Raw genomic sequence first — 24,615 nt, forward strand, 5'->3', positions numbered from 1 at the left:
TTAAAATGTCCGGGAAGGTTGCTGTCTTTTGATAAGTAAATTCAAACATATTCTGTTTGAATTTTTATACTCTTAAGTTTTAAATTTAAAAGGTAAACCAATTACAAAACAGAATCTCTGTAAAATCTTATTTAAACATTTGGTTTCGGTTCAGTTTTTTTTAATTATATGCAGTCAAATAAAATTGCAAATAAAAGTAAAATAACCTCGCTTTTTGTTGCAAATTTTGCGAAAAATAACACCGCTTTTAAGAAAAAATAACCACTCTTTTTTCAGGTCTCTATATAATAATGTATTCATTGACAAAACACATTTCTTTGCGTTGTTTGGCGTTCAGTTTCCTTGCAAAGGTCGTATCCCTATGCCTAAGCAAAATTAAATACTTTTCCAACAAATAAGTTACCTTATTTACCCGTGTAAACGCCCCATTCTAAACTTAAAATATTTTAGAGAGAAAATTTTTAATGTTCTTTTGTTTACTCTGGAAGGCACAGTACTCCATCAAACTGCGTGCGCACATACATTTCACTAGTCAGTAATTTTGTGAAAATAATTCTTTTATTGATAGCCTCATTGATAAACGTAATAAATTGAAATAGTGATAATAGGCGGGAGAAAATAGCTATCACGTGCGTGCGCTTGTCCCGTTCCTGGGTAAACATACTGTATTTCTTTTGTACAAATTGTAAACACAACTTTGCAATTTTCGTGCCTTGTAGCTTCCAGAAATTATATAAAATTTACTATCTTGCAATATTACGTGGTTTGTTGAAACATTTTTTTGTCCGTCACCCGATGTCTGGGACATCGAGGTCTGAGATATATAGGGTTTACTGTATACCTGACAATACCTGCTACAGATATTAACATTTTGGCCAAAAAGAATAAAGATTACACTACATATTTGTTAGAGACATAGTATGAAGCATTCACACGAGTAAATATGGTAATGAAAAATTGAAGTTACCTAATAGTAATTTTATAATTTTTAGGGACTTAAAATGGCTCGTCGGGTGAGAGGGAAAATTTCGTTTCAAACGGATTGGAAAGTAGAATTCCCTTGGGTTGAAGACATCAAGGATGATCGTCACTCTGCTAAATGTGCAGTCTGTGGGACTACTTTTTCCATTACTTCCATGGGAAGAACAGCTCTTACAAGCCATGCCAGTGGAAAAAAGCATAAGAAAAATGTGAGTAGTTTAGATAAGACAGCGCCAATTCAAATTTGGGCTACTACATCTGCCCCTGAAACATCTAAAGCATCTGAACCTTCACCTTTACCATCTTCATCTGTAATTCAACTTTCGTCAGCTGCTGTTATTCCTGGTGCGAGTATGAATCTACCTGCTGAAGATTCGTTAATCCCGAAATCTGCTTCTACAACCCGCTGTTTGGATAATTTTCTTCTTAAAGACGATGTGACTCGTGCCGAAGCTTTGTGGTGTCTTGAAACGGTGATGAATCATAACTCCTTACGCAGCGCTGCTAGTAGCGTAAACATGTTCAAGCGAATGTTTCCCAACGATCGTGTTGCAAACAATATGAAACTTCAAAAAGATAAAATTTCATATGTTATAGTTTATGGACTTGCTCCTTATTTTTATGATAAGTTGAAAAGTGTTTTGAAAGAGTGTGAACATTTCGTGTTGGGTTTTGATGAGAGTGTGAACAAAATTGCACAGAAACAACAGATGGACTTGTCTGTCAGAATTTGGGACTCAAATGTAAATAAAGTTATGTGTAGGTATGTAACATCCATCTTTTTGAATCACGCTACAGCTGAAGATCTCTTACAAGCCATGAAAACTGGCTTGGAAGGATTTGACATGATGAAGATTATCCAATTATCAATGGATGGTCCTAACGTAAATTTCAAAGTACTTAGGCTTTTACAGCAAGACAGCAGATCTGACCCAGAATCCCCACAGTTACTAGATATTGGTTCTTGTGGTTTACACACAGTGCACAATGCCTTTAAGACAGGCATCAAGAAATCTGGTTGGGAGATAATTGAGTTTCTTAGAGCCCTTTACAATTTGTTTAAAGAGGCTCCAAGTCGACGAGGAGACTATACAGAGGCTTCAAACTCACACGTGTTTCCTTTGAGGGTTTGCTCAATTCGTTGGATTGAAAATGGCAAAGTAGCGAGGAGAGCAATGGAAATATTGCCACTTGTTGAAAAATATGTCAACATAGTCAAAACCACAGCAAAGGAACCATCTTGTAATAGCTTTTCTGTTGTATGTAAAGCCCTGCAAGACAAACTCCTGCAAGCGAAAATAGCTTTCTTTGAGGCACTGGCAAGTGACGTTGAACCATTTTTGGTAGAATTCCAGTCTGATTCTCCAATGGCACCATTTCTTTTTGATAGTTTGACATTTATTGTAATGACTGCTATGAAAAGAATTGTGAAAACCGAGATTATTGAGAAAACTCCTCTTCACAAAATTGATGTTTTCAAACAGAATGCAGATAAGACTTTTGTAAATCTCAAGGATGTGAAACATGTTGAGCTTGGTTACAGTACCCGTGCAGCACTAAGGAAGTGTAAGAATGCCTCTGAGAAAGATATTTTAATTTTCAGAAAAGAGTGTCGGAATGTCCTGCAATTTTTTGTGAGTAACCTGTTGCTGAAGTCTCCTCTGAAGTATTCTCTTACCAAGGCTCTTACTTTTTTGAACCCTTATCATATTTCTTCCAAAGATAGTTGTGTAAAACAACTTACTACTGCTCTTGACCACCTCCTTACGGCCAATCTTCTGCCAGCTAGCACTGTTGAAAGGGCTGATAGAGAGTACAGGTTTCTTTGCTCGCAATCAAATGTCATTGAAGAAATGAAAACCTACTCTAAGTCTGAAACTCGCTTGGATACCTTCTGGGTGCAGCTTATAGAAGGAAAGAAGGAATATGAGAACCTCTTTAAAGTAGTCAAACTACTTTTAATTTTGTCTCACGGCAGTGCTAACATCGAACGAGGATTTTCAGTGAACAAAGAAATTTTAGTCGAAAATCTGAAAGAACCATCACTCATAGCCCAGCGTCGTATTTTTGATTTTGTTAGTAATGAGCCGGGTGGACTGATGAAGCTAGACATTCCTAAAGCCATGATTCATGCAGTGAGGAATGCTTATTCCATGTACAGTGAGGCACTTGCAGAGCAGCAGTGTGCAAATAAGAAAATTTTCAAGCTAGCGGAAGAAAGAAAACGTGCAGCTACTGAGATCAAACAGCTTGAGGCGAAGAAACTCATGTTGCTTGAGGATGTACAGCGTGCAGTATCTGCCATCGATGAGAAGGTGAAAGATCTTAAAAAATAGTATAGGGCTGTGTATTGCATGACACTATACAGTTAAACTTCTCACAGTTTTGTACTAGTGTGACTATGGACCAAACAAGCTGCAAGACAATTACTATCGAACCAGGACAAATGAAAAATTCCAATGTTTTAATAATGAATTTGAAGTTCCAACATTTCCAGTGAGAAGGTAGGCCTGCATATGTCTTTGATGTTTATAGCATCTTTAGATGATCATTTTGTTAAAATGCTTTTTCTCATTACATACAGTAGTAATTTAGTAATTTATTGCATTTGTTCAATTTTGCATGTACTATCATGATTTTGGGGTAAAATTTTATCGCGTATGATTTACATGTATTCTTTTCATTTTTGACATGTACAGGAATGTACAGGAATTGTACAGGAATTTTTTCTGATCATTTCCCTAGACACCCTGATTAGGAAATTTTAACACATTTATTTCCTACAGTGTTTATCATTTGACTAGAAAAAGAGAGAGAGAGAGAGAGAGAGAGAGAGATAGAGAGAGAGATTAAAACATGCACAATCTTCTTGAAGTTTTTCTAAAGTGAAAAATGTTATGATTGTCAGAGTTGCGAAAGCTGTGTTGTGATTGGTCAGGAAGGAGACGCACCTGCATTCTCCTGTGTGGTGGTAGGCTGTGGTGTTATCTCACCAATTCTCTACTCAATTTTGTCTGTGTAAGTCGTGTTCGATAGTGGCTCCGGCCAAAAAATAATGCATTAAGTGACTAATTTCACGGCTGTGGACCAAGTTGTGGCATTAATCAATCTTTTATTTTGGATTTTGTCATTAGAATTTCAGTGACCACAGTCATCGGCTTTTAGCCACCATCATGAGGATATCTTGTCCTTGGCTTGTACCGTCGTCGCCAAGCAACTTCAGGACTTATTTACGAAATGGAATTTGTATGTGAGTGTTCAAAATGTTTTGGAAATCATCATAATTAATAAACGTTCACATTTTTGAGCAGGGAAATTATGTCTGTGTTGCTGTGAAAATCATGGGTACTGTGTGCGAACATCATATAATGGCGTACTGGTTTTTTGTTTTTGTGTACAATCTAAAAAATAATCTACACAAAAGCTCTATTAAATATTTTTTACAGTAAAAACTGCCTAACCAGATTTGTACTAATAATCGAAATCTTAAAAATCTGCAAACATTTATGCAAACATTTATCATTTTTTAAAGTGTGTTGTGAACGTTGCAAGTGAGGTTGTCTTTTAGCCGAGCTGATCCAAGTTGTAATAAAACAATGAAGTATGGGATGTGTAAAGGGGCTTAAGTTAAAAGGCATACCTATTTAAAAAATATAAATATATATTTATATATTATTTTAAAAAAATTTAATGTATTTTTTTTAGCATAAGTTATTTTAAATATTATAGGTAAACGGGATATGTTAAGCCATACTGATGGAATAAGATTGGTTACTACACGACTATAAAACCGGGAAAAGTCAGGGAATTTAAAATGGTCGGGGAATTCCAGGAAATGTCAGGGAAATCACAATATATTTCTGAAAATTCTTCTTGTGCTAACAAAAGTGAAATGCTTAAGTTTACGTTAGGTACCTCAAAAAATTAGAAAACATTTAATATCACAAAATTCTGTTGATTTTCCTTCTTTTCGTGAATTTTTTTCTGTAAAAACATAGATTAACACGGAAACAAAAATGTATTTACGTATGTTTACATACAAGTTCGATAACCTTTACTCAATAGTTTCAGGAAAATTATAGTAATCGTTTGCAAAACGTATTTGGATCTCAAACTGCATTAATTTTACTACACACACATTAATTTTAATGGGCGTATGGTGTCAATACATACTTAATCCAACACAGAATTTATTTACAATACAGTAAAACCTTTTTGTTGTGACCCCATTTATTGCGACTACCTCTCTATTACAACCCGATTTCGAGGAACCGTGAAAAATTGCCGAAAATCCAAAGAAAATCAGACAGAAAATAAGTTTCTTGTGGTGAGTAGCGTGTTACTGCGTTTCTCTTGCCGAGTGCTGTACTGCCGTAGGCAGCGCATATCTAAAAATAGATACCACTTCCTGTCGACCGCTGTCAGCGCTTGACAACCCCCATACCACGTCCCTTTGAGGCAGGGTGCAGATAAAGGTTTTTGTGGCAACGTGTTTACGTTTAGCTTTTTGCGATTACCTGCTGGATTTCTCTTTATTTTGATTACTATCGGTTGACAATACACAGCGACCGACTGGATGCACGCCCGTCTCAACTTGTTTTAACTGCCGCAGCGATGTTTATTTTGACAGCTTAAGCAATTATCTTTTCCGTGGGTTGATAGGAAAAGGTCGCGTCACCCAGCATAAAAAAAAAGCTACGTCACTTATTCCCCATGCAAGAAACACACTGGCTGCCGTCTATCTCACCCGCATTTATCTTTCTTCTAACATTCCACGTGATCTTTCATTTCATTTTTTTTTTCTTCTGATTTTCACATTTTGGTCAAAATTTCCAATTTTTTTACGGTTCCCGAGAATGTATTCGTAAAATCACTGCTTCGTTAAATCAGGGGTTCGTGACATCGGGGTTCTAGTGTATTTAACTACGGCAAGCAGAAAATGTACATGTAAACTAACCAGTAAAAATAAACTGTCTTTTGACATATTTTCTTTAGAGGTGGCCTGTAGGGCGACAGACTTGTCATGAAGGTTGAAGTGGGTTTAAAGCAAAGCCGTCTAGCTTTGTGAGTGACAGCATCCTGCCATTGCACGGCTGGTTTCTTAGCGAGTAGCGGTTTGGGAAGAGGGGGGAGGGGGGGGGGTTCAAATGAACTGAAAATTTCGGAAAACAACTATAACGACCCCCCCCTCTATTACGACCCTATTCCTGGGAACCGTGAGGGGTCGTTTCAGAGAGGTTTGACTGTAATTCTGTAGATTACCAGCCACCTGCTGATAAATAGAGATAAAGATACAAAGAGCTATTCAAAAATAGAATAATTTTTTATCACTTGCTATAAATTATAAATTAATATTTTTTTTATTGTAGTAAAGAGATCAAGACCTAAGTGTTTTCAAGGGGAATATAGTTTTTGTGGTTTATTCAATGTTCATATGGACCTGATGCGTAGGTAGAGGATATATGTTAATATTAAACCAAATATATAAAATGAAAAACCAGATCGCAAATGTTTTAAAAAATCAAAAGTAATGAAATTAGGGAAAAAAACAACATGATGTTCTGCTAAATATGTTGCATGACCATAATCAGCAAATTTGCAAAGGGCATCGTGAAACTAGCTTTTAAAATCAGGAAACCTCAACTTGTGAAACTGGAAACTTTAAGTAAACCCAAAAAAAAAATTTTTTTAGTTTATATTTTTTGTTACATAAATTACATTACAATTATGGTTAAACTTGTTATTCTATTATGTGGTTCCTACTTCAAAACTTTTAATTTTTCACTTTGACATCAAATTTTAGGTTAGGTTAGCTATACTAGGTAATTCATAACCAATAGTTCAAATCCATTCTAAGTATTTTTAATGTATAAACCTTCCCTAACAAATTGTCTTCACTAATTAAAAATATTTTTAATGTTGTTAACCTATTCCAACTGATTATTATTATATCACAGTATTTGTAATATAAAAGATCTAACCTAACCACCCAGAGTGGTAAACTACTAGTACGGTAAACAACTTAAATTTGGGAAATTGTGTAAGGTAGTAAAATAATTCAATTTAAACTTTTTTTTTTTTCAAAAAAAGAGGCTTTTTTTCAGAATTATCAATAATTAATTTCAATAGTGTGAGTTCTACTGAGTAAAATCATATTATAGATGCGGTTTAAGTCCTTCGCTATGTTATATTCTGAGAAAAGAGGTTTTATCGTGTAATTATTGATTAATTTTGGTATGCATACTTTTTAATATGAAAATGGGTCTTTTGAATGGCACAAACAACCTTCTTTTCCTGCAGAAAAACAGTTGGCATCGAGTGGCACTACAGGATTGTTAGCGTGTGGTCAGGGAATTTTGAAATTCCAAGCTTGTAGCAACCATCTTTGTACATTATAAATTTATTAAAGTTTTATTTACTGAACATTTAATGTCTTTTTGTTAAATTTTAATATATATATGGTACAGATGAAAGGATACCTATTAGTTGCAAGACTCACCGATTTCATAAGATTGTAGATATATTGACTTTTTATTTTAAAAATTTTGAAAGTATTTTAATAGCATTTATTTTATGGTACAGATAAAGGGGGATAGTCTAAATACTTACCTACCTATGTAATAAAATCGTAATCAAATAACTTTTTAATTTTTTATAGTTAAATAAGTTGTGATAGATACATTATACAAATGAAAAGGACATATGTTAAGACATTCTTTTGTCATTAGATTATAATAATTATAATATTTTATTTGGGGCTTAGGTCATATGACATAACTATGCCATAAGATTATATAATGATTTTTATTCAAAAATATTTAATTAAAAATAGATTTGTAAGTATTTTATGATTTCTCAGCTATTATTATTTTAAAAATATCTTTAACTGTATTATATTTTTTATTATGTCACAGTGGCTGAGCAGGTAAAGTGTATGTTTTTAAACCTAACCTTTTTTTATGAGCAGGACTGGTGGTTTGATCCTGACCCACAGTATTCAAGAATTTTAAATTAAATATCACTGCGACATTAGTTCTCTCTCGCACTAATGCTCTGAACTAGTTGTGATGTTATCGGTGGGAGTGGAATGAGCAAGCAGAAGAAATTTAGAATCCGAAATGGCGGTTGGGCAGCAGGATGTTCAATGGTGATAAGTGTAATGGAAAGTATGGCTTTCAGAGTAGGATGCTTGATGTGTTGGCCGGGTGGGGGGGAGATTAAAGGTGATCCAAGATAGAGGTCTTATTTGGGATCCAGCGCTTGGCATCAAACCCCCTATTTCCGAGTACTAAGAAACCTGTACTTAAGTAAAATTAGTGTATGGTATCAGCATTCTGACTAGAATATTACTTTGCAATTACATTTGCATTGAAACAACCCAGATTACAGCCTTCCCCATGCAATCCAGTAATAATCTTTTATTATAAATTTTTTTGACAAATTTCAGGTTAGGTTTTCAAATGATGTAAAGTTTTTTTTCTTTTTCGAAGTTAGACGTAAAGGGTTTCACCGGTTTTATTGTTTTTATTTCCAAAATTCATCGTTTTATTTTTGAAGTAATTTTTTTGCTGGCTTCTTTGCGTGGGAAGGCGTGCTGACGTAATTCTCCTTTGTTTTCCCACGGCCGAGGCTTTGTTTCACACGAGTCACGGTCATGGGAGTGCGAGAAAGAGACAAAATCGCTGCGTTGTGGGAACAGAAGTAAACATTTCGTTGAGCCTCTGTTGTCATGCGCCGTGATTGGCTGAAAATTACGTCAGCGAGCCCAGGACACTGCCTGCACGAAGGAAAGGAAAGCTGTAAGATCAGACATTGTCTGAGCACCGTGCCGAGAGGTCGTGGTCGGGCGATGGCTCGAATCATTTAGCAATCTTATATTGAACTACAACTTTGCTGCTACGGTCTGGGCGATGCCTAAGAACTTTTTTTTCTTTCGGAAATTTTAATTAATTAGAATTTTTTGACTAGTCGTAGGCGAAGCCCACATCGAGGCGACAAAGGGTTTTGTCCAGCCGTCGCTGCCCGGAACTCATTCGGGCAATATAATGTAATTTGTAATAAGTCTACGTGTTTTTCCCCTTTGTGGAGGTACCGGTTAAATTTTTGTTGTGTGTTCTGTGGTGCTAAATATTTTTTGATTTTTAAATAAATAATTAAAATCAGGTAATACATTGAACATTGTTTATTAATTTCTTCTTTCTTCGTGACCTGCAACCTGTATGTTCCACTCATCACCTAATTTGAGCTAGCCAGAGGTGGTGAGTGGTAACAGCATATTTATCATGTTTGGAAATTTTATATAGCATATATAGCATTTTGTCTTTAATAATGCAAAGATCTTTTTTTTAATGTCATAGCTTATGGTATGATGTTAAGAGGTTATACATTCCTATTATATGCATAAATGAGAACAAAAGGTGTATTCTAGTTTCTTTTTATCTTAGAAAAACACAATATAGTCCATTTATGACTGCTATACTGGTTATTTGCTTTACCTTATTAGTAGTAGTGTAACAAGTGAGAAAAAATGTTCGGAAAGGATAGTCAAATTAATTAACTTCAGTTATATTTATTAACTCCTATTTACACTAGTAATTAAATTACTAGATCTATGTCAATATGAATCGGGAGAAGCCAACTTTTTCGATATTCAGTTGAATTGGTGTTTCTGCCGATACATGATATGGTTGTTATTTTTCGGCCGATATTTAAAAAAAATTAAAATGCCTATCACAACCTAAAAATCCACCAGTACCCTTTTCACTTTTCTACTACTACATACTTTCAACATGATTTATTAGCTACGTGTGCAGCTGTACATACAAACTTAAACACACTATGTTTTAATAACGTTCTTGAATAAAATTCATCATAAATAATTACATGGAATTGAATGTAAACATGTACAAAGTCTCACAATTTTGCTTATTTGAAATTCATTTATTAAACTTTGCATTTTGTGAATGCATATATTTCATAGTTACCTATTATTAAATAACTTATTTTATATAATTACATATTATATAAATCAATTTTTCAGCTTCCATTAGTAATGAGAGTTAAAAAAAAAAGAGAGGTTGTTTTCCATTTATAAACTAAAATACGTGTGCATTTGTATTGCATGCTGTTCTTAGAATGAGTTATTTTGGGTTATTTAGTAAATTTATAAAAATATTTAACCAAAATGTGTTTTCTCCTGTATCGGTTCATAATCTATGAATCGGCATATCGGAAACATTTTGTGAATCGGTACAACTCTATAAATTACAATACTTAAAATGTCTGTCCACAAGTTAATCACTCTTTCATTTAGTCCACAGTTTCCTCTCCCCAATGAAGCTCAGTTCGACAGTGGCTCTGTCGTAAACTACCTGACACTACGTACTTGTCCGGTGCACTCCCACCATAGTCTCGAATGTTCTGCTCCAAGATGCACCAGTCTTTGCACTCCAAACCTGTCGCTCGTCATCCGCTTCCTTACCAAGAGGTCACTCGCCCTCATTACTTTACTGCCTCTGAGGCCGGCATCACAGATTTTAGACTCCTCAGCCCCCTAATGAAATGGTTTCACACCCCTTTGAAGTGTCCCATCATCAGGGTTGACTAAACACCTGGAGCTCCCAGAACAATGGTGTTCTAGTTATGCTTCTTCACACAGACGGAGCTGCAGAGCTGCAGAGAGTTCTCCAGAAAAGGGGGTTTGCTAATGGTATTAGGTGTTGTTACGGAGTGGACCATGCCCACCCGCAGGCTAGCTGGCGAGTTGGCCCGCCTCGTTGCCTCTAATGTACTGTCCTGTAACACTGCCCTCTCTCATGGCGTATTCCCTCAATCAGTCCAAATGTACCACTTTCATTTGTTCCTTCTTTCCTTTCTGGATGTGGTTGACGATGATGTTTAGCCATTTTTACACTTCGTATGGACCTTTCCATGCTGCTTGAAGGTTAGGGCACGTGCCTTTCTTTCTTTGTGGGTTGTACAGCCACACCAAATCGCCTTTCAAAAAATCCGGCAGATTTTTTTTCCAGGACGTTTCTTGTCTTCATCTGGTTTGTTGCTATACAACAAGCCTGGTCGTGTATAAGTGCAATCAATACGCTCCTTCAGATGATTGACTTAGTCGGTAGTGTTGGTTGGCTCTTGCATAGGATGGTCGAACTTGATGTCACAGGATAGCCTCAACTCCTGTTCAGCTGAGTCATGAATGGCAATGTGTTGATTCACATCTTGTTGATGGACAGCTACAACCTTGGCAAGGTCCTGTTGAACCTCTCCACCTGCCATCAGACCGAGGATGTAGGGCTGTGGCCCTGGTTGTCTTTATCCCCAGTAACGGACACACCTTCTGGAATATAAAGGATTCAGAATTGCAGCCTTGGTCTAAGTACAGCTCATCGGTACCCCAAATCAGCAGTTAAGGATGTTGACTAGTGCATCTGCCATTGTGGTGGCTTCCTGATTAGGAGGAGCCTAAGTCTCTGGCCACTTACTGAATTAATCAATGACCACCAGGCTATGCAGTTTAGTCTTGGGAAATGGTCTAGCAATGTCAGTGGATACTCTCTCAAATGGGGCTCCACTTTGTAGGACTTCATTTTTTCTCAACTACGGTATTGTGACCCTTATTAACTGATCAGGTACCACATTGTTTACACCAAGATTCTATATCTTGACAGCTCTTTAACCAGTAGTAGTGCTTATGAATCTTGGCTACAGTTTTTTTTCACTCCAAGATGGCCACCTAAAGTTCCATCATGGATTTCATTCAGTACATTTCGTACTACTAGATTTGTCAGGAGGAGTAGCTGCATGGTAAACAATTTCCCATTTTGACTCTCCCATGCCCACTTCAATAACCCATTCGCCATTCCACATTCTTAAGGAATATCATTTTGCCCAATAAGATATCACAGCCCTTCGATCACTGGATATCTCATGCCTTGTTGATGGTGTGGGTGTAGCAGAGGTTCTGTTGATACCATGAGCTTCTCTATGCGAAGGAACTTCAGCTGAAGAAGAGGAACAACCAGAATAAGCTGCCCAGCACATCCTACTTCACCATCCTTAGCCATGAGCAACAGCAGTCAGGCAAGGAATGTTGGTAGCAGTGTCAGTGTGGGTGTTGCAGAGGTTCTACCGCTACCACGAGCTGCTCTACGAGAAGGAACTGCAGCTGAAGAAGAGGAACAACCAGAATGTGCTGCCTACAACGCCTTACTTCACCATCCTTAGCCAGTGCCTCATGCAGTGCTTCAACGTCTTCTTCATTTTCTTCGTCACGCTCGCCATCTTTCCCACCATGCATGCCAGTGAGTAATCTGTGTTTACGATAGTTCACCAAAACCCTACTAGACTGACATTCTTTAATCCAAGTCTTTTGTTAAACATTTAAATCAATTTCTTTAACCATCCATGTGCTTATTCAATGTTTTCATGCTAAATGCTTATTTTGAAATATACATCATTGTTTGGAGCAGAAGGCCTGAGACCTTTTATCCAGGTATGTTGTAGATTTGAGGATTCTAGTGACATCAAGTTATGTGGTCCATATTGTAACTAGGGGGAACTACTTAATGGGTAGAATTTTATCACGGGTACCTACTACACTCTTTTGTAATGGTCTGTGAGGTGTAAAATAATATTAGGATAATTTTTCAATAATAATCGGTAAACTGTACAGAGCACCTAAAATAGTCCTACAAATACTTGAGTCTTTAAACTAAACTAAAGTCAGCTTAACGGGATCTTTGAACTAAATTCAGTACCCAGTACAAGATGTTTTAGTGACAGATAAACTAAGTGCTGGCTTAAAAAAAAAAATATATTATTTTTAAAAACTTTTACAAAAAAACTCTTAGTTACTAACCAGTTTGTATGTTACAAACATTTTTAAAACCTTCCTAGACCTTAAACTTAAAATGAACTGACGACACCTGGCTCTCTGACCCCTGTTGCATACCTGCCAACTTTTACGGATTGTCCGTAAGTTTTACGGATTTTAATACTTTTTTACGGTTTTACGGACGTCTTTAATATCTTACAGATTTATTTTTGCGTGGTGGTTTATTACCGTTCACTGTACCGGCCATGTATACCTGCCAACTTCTACTGTACCGGTAATGTTACCGACGTACCGACGGAAGGCGGAATGAAAACAAAACAAGAAATAGTTAGTTATTTGTATATGGTTTGGACTGGACGGTCTACGTTTGTTTTCCACTTACCGCAACGGAAAAGTGCTTCCTTAAACGGAGGAACGGACCACAATTGTGACGTCAGCCCTACCTCCTTGGTCTGTTCCTTGTTCCTTATGTTATGTTCAAAATGGCTGACTATTGTTCATAGTTCCAATGTAGTGCTGCGCAACCTTTTTTTTTTTTTTTTTTTGTATTTACGTGGTGGGAACAATGAGTAAGATAGCCAAGAAGAAATATATTCAGACTTACCGTGCTGCGTATAACAACGAATTCTCGTGTATTCTGAAATCGCAAAAAGGAGAAACTTTTGTGTTTTGCACAGTGTGCCGATGTGATTTTAGTATTGCTCATGAAGGTAGGTCCGACATAACTACACACGTTAAGTGTCCTAAGCATAGGAAAAACGTGCTTTCTGAGGAAGAAAATAAGAGATTGATAGTTTTTTCACCAGTACTGCACACACGGGGTTGGAAGTGACGAAAGCAGGCACTGTTGATGTCAAGTGGGCTGAATTATCAAGAGTTCGTGGAGTAGATGGCTTCCTGAAGTATAACAGACTGTCAAAGATAATGCTATCAATTCTGTCAATCCCCCACAGTAATTCAGAATGTGATCGCATTTTCAGTATGGTATAAAAAAAACAGAACCCAATTTAGGTCCTCCATGTCATCTGAAAATTTGCAGTCTATTGCTGTGTTGAAATCAAGGAATTGTGTTTGTTATGAATAAAGGTTTACCTCAGATTTGTTAGGTAAAGCAAAGAAGGCAACTGCTGCACATTCTAAGTCTTAAAATTGCATTAAGGATTATAATCAGGAGACAACTGAAATATGTAACAAACATGTGAATAGCAAGGTTTAGTTTCCCAGTACATTTACAATATTGAGTGTATGAGGTTTTCATTCTAGGCCATCGATATGCCCTTCATGTCATTAGTAAATTAGCAGAAACCAAATGGAATAGAAAAATAGAAAATAATTGCACATAAAGCATATAAAAAATTGCCGCATTTGATTTACGATACATTTTCCCAATTTAAAAGTTTTCTTGATGACCAAACTAAAAAGTTGGCAGGTATGCTGTTGCGAGTGATTCCCTGTCGTGACGAGAGCGCCGGCCAGCCTAACACTCAGGGAGTGAACGGGTTCTCACCTTGTGGCTTGCAACAGGGGCCAGGACACCAGCGACCCCTCAAGCTGTCGGCCGCTCGAGACACCATTTAGTTCTGTCTATGTTGTTCAGGCACTGGCTGCTAAACGGCGAACCACTCACGAGTCGCTAGTGGTGAAGCACGGAGCAGCTCTCAGACACGTCCGTCACAGATGACAGGCGAGCTGTGACTGCCTCCCACGCACCGGCGAGCAGGCAGCAGGGGAAGGGGACGCACGAGATGCGTGGGAGACAGTATGCGGTCCGGGTTCGATTACACTGTTATTTATCACACCAGCCACCGCGCTCGGGTGCGCTCACTTTGTTACACTCATGCCCAGACCAGACCGCTATGAGCAACAGCGGCCCTAGCTGTCGTCATATGCCCCCCCCCCCCCCTTCTCATTTCTCCGAGGCCGCTTTGCCCATGGACGCCGGACTAGGCTGCCTAACACTCCTGTGGCCCTAGTGTGTCCATGTGTACAGGAATGAGGTCGTCTGCGGCAAGAGGATGAGGTTGGGCGAAGTGGGGCTTGGGGAACCCATGGAACGGCTCATGGCCAGGGGCTGTGCTCAACCACTCCCTCCCCGCTGAGCAGCTGGATGTCAGCCCTCCTGTGTTATTGGTGCGCTGACGGGGTCGTCGGGGGCCATGACTACCAGATCTGGGGGGGGCCGGATTGTCAGGGACACTGTCGTCTCCAGAGACATCTACCACCCTTGGCCCCTCGGCGTTCCAGTCACCTGGGCCAAGGCCGTCGACTGAGTTGTTGTTCTCCGGAAAAAGGTGGTCCATGAGCAGTTCAAGCTCACCCATGTTCGCTCAGCGCTGCACACTGCTTGCGTCCCATTTCTGTCTCTCGGGAACTGACTGTGGTGGTCAGATGTACGTGTTTCTGGGGAACTGTTCCCTGATGTGAGCTTATCTGGGGCCGCTGTTTGCTCTCGGTCGGGGGGTGTTTGGAAAGGCGGACCCCAGGTCAGGTCTACCGGGTGCGGGTCGGCTGGAGCGGCAGCTGGCTGTACATCGGGTGGGTTGGCCAGCCGGAGGTTGTCCCGGTGAACTTTCACCTCTCGCTCGTTGGGATGGCGAACCAGGTAGGAGGTGGGCCCAAGCCGTGCCACGAACCACTGTGGTTCCGCCCACTTCGGCGCCCAACCGGCGCAGAACTTTGGTCCCCAGCCGACAGGTGGTGGCACCGGGCGCAGACCTGCTGACCCGGGGTCAGTGGGGCAGAGGGTCGCGTTGACTGGGGGGTGCGCTGCGCCTTCTCCCTCAGCTCTTCTACTGGAGCCTGCTCCGTGACTCTTCCCGCCTGGACCTCCCCGGGCCTGCATCAGTTCGGCTGGGGAGTATCCCGTCACCACGTTGGTTCTACGACGTAGACAATACAGGAGGTTGGGGAGGTGTAGTCTTTGTTTGGTTTGTATGGTCTTCATCCAACCTGATGCACAACTGAGTCTTGATGTCCTGATTCCTACGTTTGGTAGGGTTCACGCGTGGATGGTAGATGGGAGTGGTGTGGTGCTCCACCCCCCACCTACTGCAGGACACCTTCCACTGCTTCCCTGCGAACTGCACCCCGTTGTCCGTCAGCAGGACTCCTGGGTACCCGTATCGCGGGAAGTCTTCATGCTCCAGGAGTGCAATCAGAGTACCGGCCTTCACATTGGCCACCGCGAACGCCTCAGCCCAGCCCAGCGCCGGCCTCGGAACGTGCGAGGATACGGCCCCATAATGTCCATGGCGACCGTGTGGAAAGGGACCTGAGGCAGTCGTGGGACCTGCTGTTCCTCGCAAATCCGGCAGGCCCGAACGTAACGCCTTGCTCTGAGGCCATACCTGGCCAGTGGAAAGCCTGCTTGACCTCCCGCAGTGTCTGTTGTGCGCCGGGATGACCGGCTAGCGTGTTGTCATGGTAGTAGTGCTGGGTGGTGAGTCTGACTGCTGGGGGCACGTACGCCTGCCATCTACTGTTCCTGTGAGGCCCCTTAGTCTGGAGCATTCCCTCCAGACTCCGGTGATTGGGACCAACCGGGTCCCACAGTCGGCTAGGTCCCGGTGCTGCTCCTCGCGCACCCGCGTGAGCAGTTCCGCTACTGTGGCTGGTTCAGGGTCGTGAATGGCAGCTGGTGGCCCCCGCAGCGTGTACGGTGGAGGCTTGGGTCAGTCGCCGGTGGGCGCCGTAGTCATCGTGGAACTCGTTGTTTGAATCTGGATGCCTCGACAGCTCGTCAGTCAGCTGGTTCTCTCTTCCTGGCACATGCTCGACGGAAAAGGAGAATCCAGTGAGCATCATGGCCCAACGAGCAAACTTTGACTTCCGGCCCTGTGCTGAGTCGAGCCAGCGCAAGCACTGGCTGTCGGTACGTAGCGTGAACATGTGGCCCTCGGTGGTGGCGGTATCTCTGGATGGCCCAGACCACTGCGAGGCATTCTTGCTCGTTCACTGGTACCGTCTTTCGACCAGGAAGAACGTGGTGCTGGCATACTCGACAACCAGCTTCCGCCCCTCGTCGTGGACCTGGTAGAGGACTGTGCCCATCCCGTCCTGACTGGCGTCAGTTTGGAAAACCGGGAAAACTGGGATTTATCAGGGAAATCACGTTGATCGGGAATTATCAGGGAAATGTCAGGGAATTTTTTTTTAAACTGGGAATTTTTTGTGTCATGTATATTTCCGCAGAGCTGCCAACCATTACGGATTTTCCGTAATTATTACGGATTTATCACAGAATTACGGAATTACGGAACATCGCTGGTTTATTACGGAAACGAGGCTTTGTGCTGCATGTTAACGGAAAAAAAAATTCCGTTTCTCATGTGTGTGTTTCGTGAACGTAGTTCGAATACATCACGTGATTGCGCAGATAACGGAACTAATAAATGTGCGCATGTACTGTCGAAATAAGTAGATTGATTCTTGTGTTTTGTAATATAAATTGTATGGTATTACGTCCTTTGTACGATACAACTAGTACATATTCTCGGACTTATCGTTTGTTAGCTACTTACATCACGAAAATTTTTGTACGGTACTTTGGCTAACCTGTGTTGTTTTATTTACTTTCTTGAAAGCCATTTTTTTCATCAATGTGTTTTTGTCGTGTCTGCAGACGTGAAACCTTTTTATGTTGTTCGATAGTGTTGTGTTCTTCAGTACCGGTTGTAGAAATGAAGCGTGTGACAGAAAAATGTGTATCTTGGGCAAAAAAAGAGAACGTTATTCTTCAGAACTTTTGACCAAACTATTCAAAAGAATGGCCATGCTTGTAATTTGTAATGTTTCGGAACGCCACGCGTTTTGTAATGTATGCACGTGTGACTTTTCGATTGCACATGGTGGAAGGGGTGACTGTAGACGACATATTGAATCAAAGAAACATGCAGAACATTTTAAAGCCGTGACGAGCAATAAATCTAAATCGTCGTTTTTCGCTACATCTGAAGAAACGAAAGTAACAAACGCAGAGTTATTGTTTACAAGTTTTCTGGTAGAACACAATTTACCGATAGCAGTAGCCGATCATTCCGGTAATTTGTATAGAGCTATGTTTCCGGACTCAAAAATTGCACAGAAATACAGCTGTGCGAGAACAAAAACATCTGCCTTAGTGGAGTATATGGCTGGTTTAACTAAAAGTGAAATTGTTGAATCTTTAGTAAGTGGACCATTTGCTTTAGCAATCGATGGGAGTACTGATTGTAATGCAGTGAAGATTTATCCATTAGTTGTTTCATTTTTAAATCAAACACAAGGTAAAATTTGCACTGTACTGTTATCCCTTGTTGAGAGTACAGACAACACATGATATGGTATTTTCTCTTTGCTGAATAAGGAATTTGAACGTTTTGGAATTTCTTGGAAAAATTGTGTAGCGTTTGCATGTGACAATGCCAATACTATGATTGGCACAAACAAAGGTGTGGTAGCATTTGTTAAAGAAAAACATCCCACTATTGTTGTGCAAGGCTGCTCATGTCACCTCATTTATCTAGCTGCTAAAAAAGCCAGTGCACAGGTAACAATTAGCATTGAGACATTTTTGGTTAATATTTTCTATTACTTGGAAAAAAGTTCAAAACGCCAGAATCATCTGAAAGTGTATCAAGAGGTATGTGAGGCAAAGTCACACATAATCTTGAAATATGTTAGCACACGTTGGCTCTCTCTCCTAGATTCAGTTGACAGAGTGCTGGAACAATGGGAGGCACTAAAGCTATTATTTTGTAGTGATCCTGAAAAGAGTCTTCAACTTCACAGTATGAAAATGTAAAATCTCTAATGCAGGATCCACTTACGAAACTTTACTGTTATTTTCTTAGCAGTTCACTTCCTGTTTTCAACCAAGTAAATTTATTTCTTTAACAGGATGCTCCTGTGACACATGTATTGCGGAGAAAACATTTTGGTTTATTGACAATTTGCTTGTTTGCTTTATCATTATCATTATCATTTATCATTATCATACCTAAATGAAAACTGTAGTGTGCATATGAAATTGCTGCAATTTGTAACAAGATATGCTAGTGTGTATTTAATTAGTTTTTATTTGTTATTTGTGAAGAGCCATAAAACAAAACACAGACTGCAGGTCATTGAAAGGGATGCTATAATGTAAAGTGACATTTAAAATGTATTATGTTATTTAACGAACTTCCGTATGTATATAATGAAGAAAATACAGCAGGGTGCTAAAATGTGAGTAATCTCTTTCTATAATATTATATTATTTCATCAAAAGTATGTTTTTTTTGTAATTGTAAATATCAGGGAAATTTTGAATTTTTAATCAGGGAAATCAGGGAAAAATCAGGGACTATTTTTGGTGACTGCGAGTGGCCACCAAGAAGAGGGAGCGGTCTGGCTGAAGGCGTGACAAGGTGCGTCACTGACGGAACAAGGACTTACTTGGCGAAATGCATCGTCCGCGGCGGCTGTCCACCGGAACTTGGTCTTGAGTGACAGAAGGCTGGTCATCGTAGCTGTGACCGTTGAGAAGTGTGGGATGAATGTCCGCAGCCAGTTCAGTAGTCCCATCAGTTTCTGGAGCTGCTTTCTGGTGCGTGGCGCCGGCTTCTTCTCAATCAGCTCCAGTTGCACAGGTCTCGGTCGGCATCCCTCAGCTGTCACGACGTGCCTCAGGTACTCTGTCTCCTCCACCCCGATGTGACATTTCTGGGGTGCACAGGTGAGCCCGTGCCTGGCCAGCTGTTCGAGGACCTAGGGACCAGGTTAGACACGACAGCTGTCGTCAGAACCTTAAAGAAGGTTCTAGATTTCTCCTGTAAGGAGTTAAATCACCTCAGAGGGACTTGAACTTACAATGATCCAAATTTTCTCTTTGATGCACATCCACCCTCTGCACAGTAAAATGGATTCTGACGATTACATACCACTTTAAACTCGGCGACTCTCAACCTGTTACGACGGACGGGTCCGTCGTGATGCGAGTGAGAATAAACTAAACTAATCTAGGAATAAGTTGTGCTTGCACAGCGCGTGCACGTCCTCGCCGCCGTGCTCCCATTGCCGAGTTGAGCCATTGCGCGGCTGTCACCCTCACGGAAAGTTCTGAAACACCGTAATATTTCACATGACATTATTTTTCACTGTAATAACATCTTGCTACATAAATATACAGTAATGCCATCAATTACAAATCTGTCATAGTAGGTTTATGACCGTTAGCCAGGCCGCGTCACGCGCAGGTGCACGCCGTAACGTGAGATGTGACGTGCGCACCTGGGTCACCGCTTTATCTCCCTCCAGCCCTCCGCTCCCCCTGCGCAGCGCTGTTGACATCTGTTGAGTTGCGCGAGCCGCCGACACGTGTTTTCTAGCAATTTCTGCCGTCGGGACGGCTCGGAGTGACGCGACTGGCCCCGGCCGCTCTCGTGAGTTCTGGAATTGTGCCGGGGCCTATATATATGTCCGAGGACGTCACCAGGGGGTCAGGAGAGTTTAGAGTGAAGTCGGGAGATTTCCCGCGGTGGAGTTTCCGGGCGATAGAGTGGCGAAGTCCCTGGACAAAGGTTCCAGGGCGAAGAGTTCAGTTCCGAGCGAGCGTCAAGTGGGATCTCGGCGAAGGGGAAGTGCGACTGCGGCGACGGAGTCCTGCGACGGAGGACCACGAGGGGTGCTGCGGCGAGAGTTGCGCCAGAGGCGCGGCCCAGCGAGGCGTGTGGATTGTGAGAAGCAAGTGACTGGAGGAGGCAACATTTTTTTTGAGTGCAATTGATTAATTGGGATTTTGAGATTATTAGCTAGTGATGTAAATAGTGGCAATAAATAAAACTGTGTGTGATAAAAATCTTTAATTGGGCTATCCTTTACGAACCCGCAGTAAAGCGTAACATTTTGGTGTCAGAAGTCAATAGCTAGCTGCGAACCAGTCTCTTGGGTAGGCCAATGCGAGTCTTCCTCACCTGTTAGACATGATGCGCAAACACTGAACCCGAATCTGGAGCAACTACTAAGGCGATGCCAAAATAATCTGACAAATGGGGAAATGGAAGAAGTAGCAGCTTTTCTGGTAAACAACCAGAATGTATTTTCCTTAACAGAAACCAATTAACAAAGTTGTCAGATAAACCAAAATAGGATAGTTTAACAAGTAGAAGTGGATGACTAACAGAATCGAAAGCTTTGGCTAGATCAAAGTAACAGGCATCAACCTGACCCCTGTTAGTGACTTCATAGTAGATATGATTGAGGAAGGTAATTAAGTTTGTAGCAGTAGACATTCCAATTCTAAAGCCATGGTGATTTACAGAAAGTCTATTTTTTAAAGGAAAGTTGATAATTTTGAATATAATTTTTTCAAAGATTTTAGAAAAGCCATTTAATAGAGTTATAGGTTGATAGTTTGAGACCTTTAATTTCGAACTACTTTTGTGAATCGGGATAACTTTGGCAATTTCCCATTCATCAGGAAATACTTGAGTTTTTTTAACTCATGTTAAATAAGTGAGTTAAAAGAGGAACTAAAAGATGAGAACAGCCTTTCAATATGAAATTTGGTATCCTGTCCGGACCCATTGACATTGATGTTTTTAAAGTCTTAATGCCCCAAAGTACTATACTTTCAGATATTATAGGAACAGAAATTGTGTCATGTGATAAAGATGAACAGGAAATATTGTTTGTGTGAGTAGGTGGTACATAAACACTAGAAAAATATTCCGCGAGCGTATTAGAAAGTATTTTAGGATCATTGCAAACACTACCATTAACTTCAAGAGATAGATGATCATACTATCCATGTTTCATTATTTTTACAAAATGCCAGAATGTCTTCAGGTTATTCTTGATATTATTAATTGATCTTAACCAATTGATTTTATCACGTTTGATTAAGTGCTTAGCCTGTTTACGAAAAAATGAGAATTTAGAGAAATACAATGAATTACTGTTTCTTTTATAAAGTTTGTGAAAATGCTTCTTGGACTTCAGAGCTTGAATTAGATCTTTTGAAAACCAGGTTGGTTAGGAGGAAACCTTTCTTGTAAAAGTAGGTATGAAGGCGTTCATATTTGTGCCTATACAAGAATTAAGTTCATCAACAAGATAATTAACAACGGATGATTTAAAGAAATTAGACCAATCATGACATCTAATACCATTATAAAGACCAGCATAATCACCATTTTTGAATGATTTAAAATTGACAGAAGAATTGGTCACATGAGAGAGACTATCAAATGTTAATTTGATATTTAAGGCTGGGTGATATAGGTCTTCCTTAACAAGAGCTTCATCGGCCTTAGTTATTAAACACTGAGAAACATTGCTGAAACAAAGGTCGAAAAGATTTTTGGATGATTGAGTTTTATTATATTGTGCTAAACCAAGACTAGAAATAAAGTTAATCAGGTATTGTGCCTTGTTTTTAATATGCGTGTGTAAAATCTGGGTAGCTTGTTTGTTGGTCCAGTCAACTCCAGGTACATTAAAGTCACCCAAAATCAAATTATCGTCTTGATAGACGGTGAGTTTATCTTCTAAGAACTCGAGATAAGAAAGGTGAGTGATAGGGGATGTTTGAGGGGGAAAGTAAATATTGCCTAGGATAAAAAATTTTGTTGGGGTTAAATAAATTTTTATCCAAAGAGCTTCAATTCCAGGATAATTGAAATTATGTAAAGATTGAACAGATGAAAAGTTGGATTTGTTCACTGCTATAAGTACACCACCGCCATGTTCTTTCAATGTCAGTAATTTGTTTCTATCACTTCTATAGATGTGATATTGGGCAGTAAAATTGTGAGAGTTAATACTAAATTTGTTGAACCAAGTTTCTGTAAAACTGATAATATCTTTTTGACAAATGATACAATTATCAAAAAATTCAATAGATTTAGTTCTGAGACCTCTTAATGTTTTGATAACGAACTTCACGGACAATGGAAATACAAGACATGGACGACACTTATGATGCTCCTCCAGGCACCTGGAAAGAGGTCGAAGCAGTCACAGGTTTGGGACTGGCCCTACCTTAACACCGGAATTTTCAGACGTAGACTCATTGCCAGCAATTTGTTCAGGATGTAATTTCCCGTAGAATGGGCTAATTAGGCAACCACTCAGCCAAAACACTATGTTATTGATTCGAGTAAAATCATCATCCAGAACCGAAATGTAAAAGGAGGCATATGTGTTAAATTATTTTTTAGTTTAGCTACTTTAAAATGTGATAGATTGAGTTCACTGGAGATATAGTCCACTTTTTCATGCTCCTGAACGGTCGGATCAAAAAGGGTAACAAACAAGGCTTTTGTTTTTTTAAGACAGGTTTACCCACTGTTTTGAGGTTACCAATGTTTCTTATGCCGATTTGCATAGTCGTTCTTTTGCGATCCTGTTCCCGGTTGGGTGCAGAGGAAACGTTGATTGCGGGTTTACGTGCACGTTGCACCACAGTAAATCCGTCTTCATCGGCGTGTTGAATGGTGTTGTTTACACTCGCGACACCGCGTTCTTCCCGCTGCGTCGAATGTAGGTCAGGGGACGGAATACCGTTACTCGAGACAACAGACGTTGCAACATGTCCACTCTTCTTGCCGCTGGAGGGTTTCGTAACAACTTGACTGTAGGATTTAACGTCGTTTTTAATTTTCTTGATAAACAGGAGCTCTTGTTTTATTTCAGCTATTTCTTGTTTTATTTCAGCCGTTTCAGTGCGTGAGTCAATGAGCAGGGTTTTGAGTACTGCGTTTTCACTCCTTAATTCGTCCACCTTATCGCAAAGAGACTTCACCGTGTTAACAAGTTCATCCAAGTTGGAAATTTGCAACTTCTTTATTTTAAACGATGGCTGTTCCTGATTTTCATTAGTTGTAGATGGTGTTTTATTCGTAGGTGACCTAAACATTTTTACGGAATCCACTTAATCTATTTCACCATTTGAAACATCGCAAAAGGGTAAGGGAAACCCCAAAAAATCAGATTGATTACACAGGGAAGAATTAATTATGGTAAATCACCGGTGTAATGACCGCTGTAATGACAGACGTCAACAACAAGCACATTAAGATAGCGGAGCGCGCACGAAAACACGTCTGTCGCCTTAGAAATCCCGGCCGCTACTGTTACCATGCATATAATAAATTATATTGCTGTGTGCGACCTACAAATTATCAATATAATACAATGTTGTATCATTGTTACATAACCTACCACGGAGAATTTGAACGATTGTTTGTATTTATCGCATTGTGCAGAACAATCGCCAATGTCTGTGAAAAAATTCCATATTGCACTACATTTTTTTCTTTTTGGCGATATTTCTTTAGCTGGTGATGATCACTCTGCGCCTTTATCAATTTATAATTTTGTTAGATGAAATTAATAAGCCCGGTAGGCGACACAATGCTGCAATAGGTTATGTAACTCCTTATATTAATCGATACTCTCTATATTAATCGATAAAGAAGTCATGCTCGTGAAAAAGGTTGATCTTTCAAAATTAACAGAAAATTAATCACACATGCGACGTAAAGACTTGAATGATACGAAGCTTTGTTTAATGTGAATAGTTCATATAATTTTGAAGTGTTATTAAATAATAAAAAAAAAATTGGTTGTCTGTAAAGTCTGTTTACGGACGATAGTTTAACGTGACGTCATAACAAAACATTGATTAAATTATTGCATACTTTTATGAATAAAATTGAATCATTTTTATTTGAATAATAAATGAATAAAAACTTGAAATTATACTAGTAATCAGATTTTTAAAATGCAAGAATAATTAACCTTTATTGCCAAAATTGTTGTTGTAATAA

At 39.7% G+C, this 24,615-nt stretch overlaps 1 protein-coding gene across 3 annotated transcripts in view; it reads left to right on the plus strand.

Annotated features, from left to right (window-relative positions):
• LOC134531237 (equilibrative nucleoside transporter 1) overlaps window positions 1–24,615 on the plus strand; it is a 296,916-nt gene that overhangs the window by 221,487 nt on the left and 50,814 nt on the right. For all 3 annotated transcript variants that reach the window (XM_063366923.1, XM_063366924.1, XM_063366922.1), the window contains one exon: window positions 12,110–12,290. In XM_063366923.1, the coding sequence (XP_063222993.1) occupies window positions 12,110–12,290 (181 nt within the window). The remainder of the gene's footprint in view (window positions 1–12,109; window positions 12,291–24,615) is intronic.

The sequence above is a fragment of the Bacillus rossius genome, chromosome 3 (genome assembly GCF_032445375.1).
Source record: "Bacillus rossius redtenbacheri isolate Brsri chromosome 3, Brsri_v3, whole genome shotgun sequence".
In the NCBI taxonomy this organism is placed as follows: domain Eukaryota; kingdom Metazoa; phylum Arthropoda; class Insecta; order Phasmatodea; family Bacillidae; genus Bacillus; species Bacillus rossius.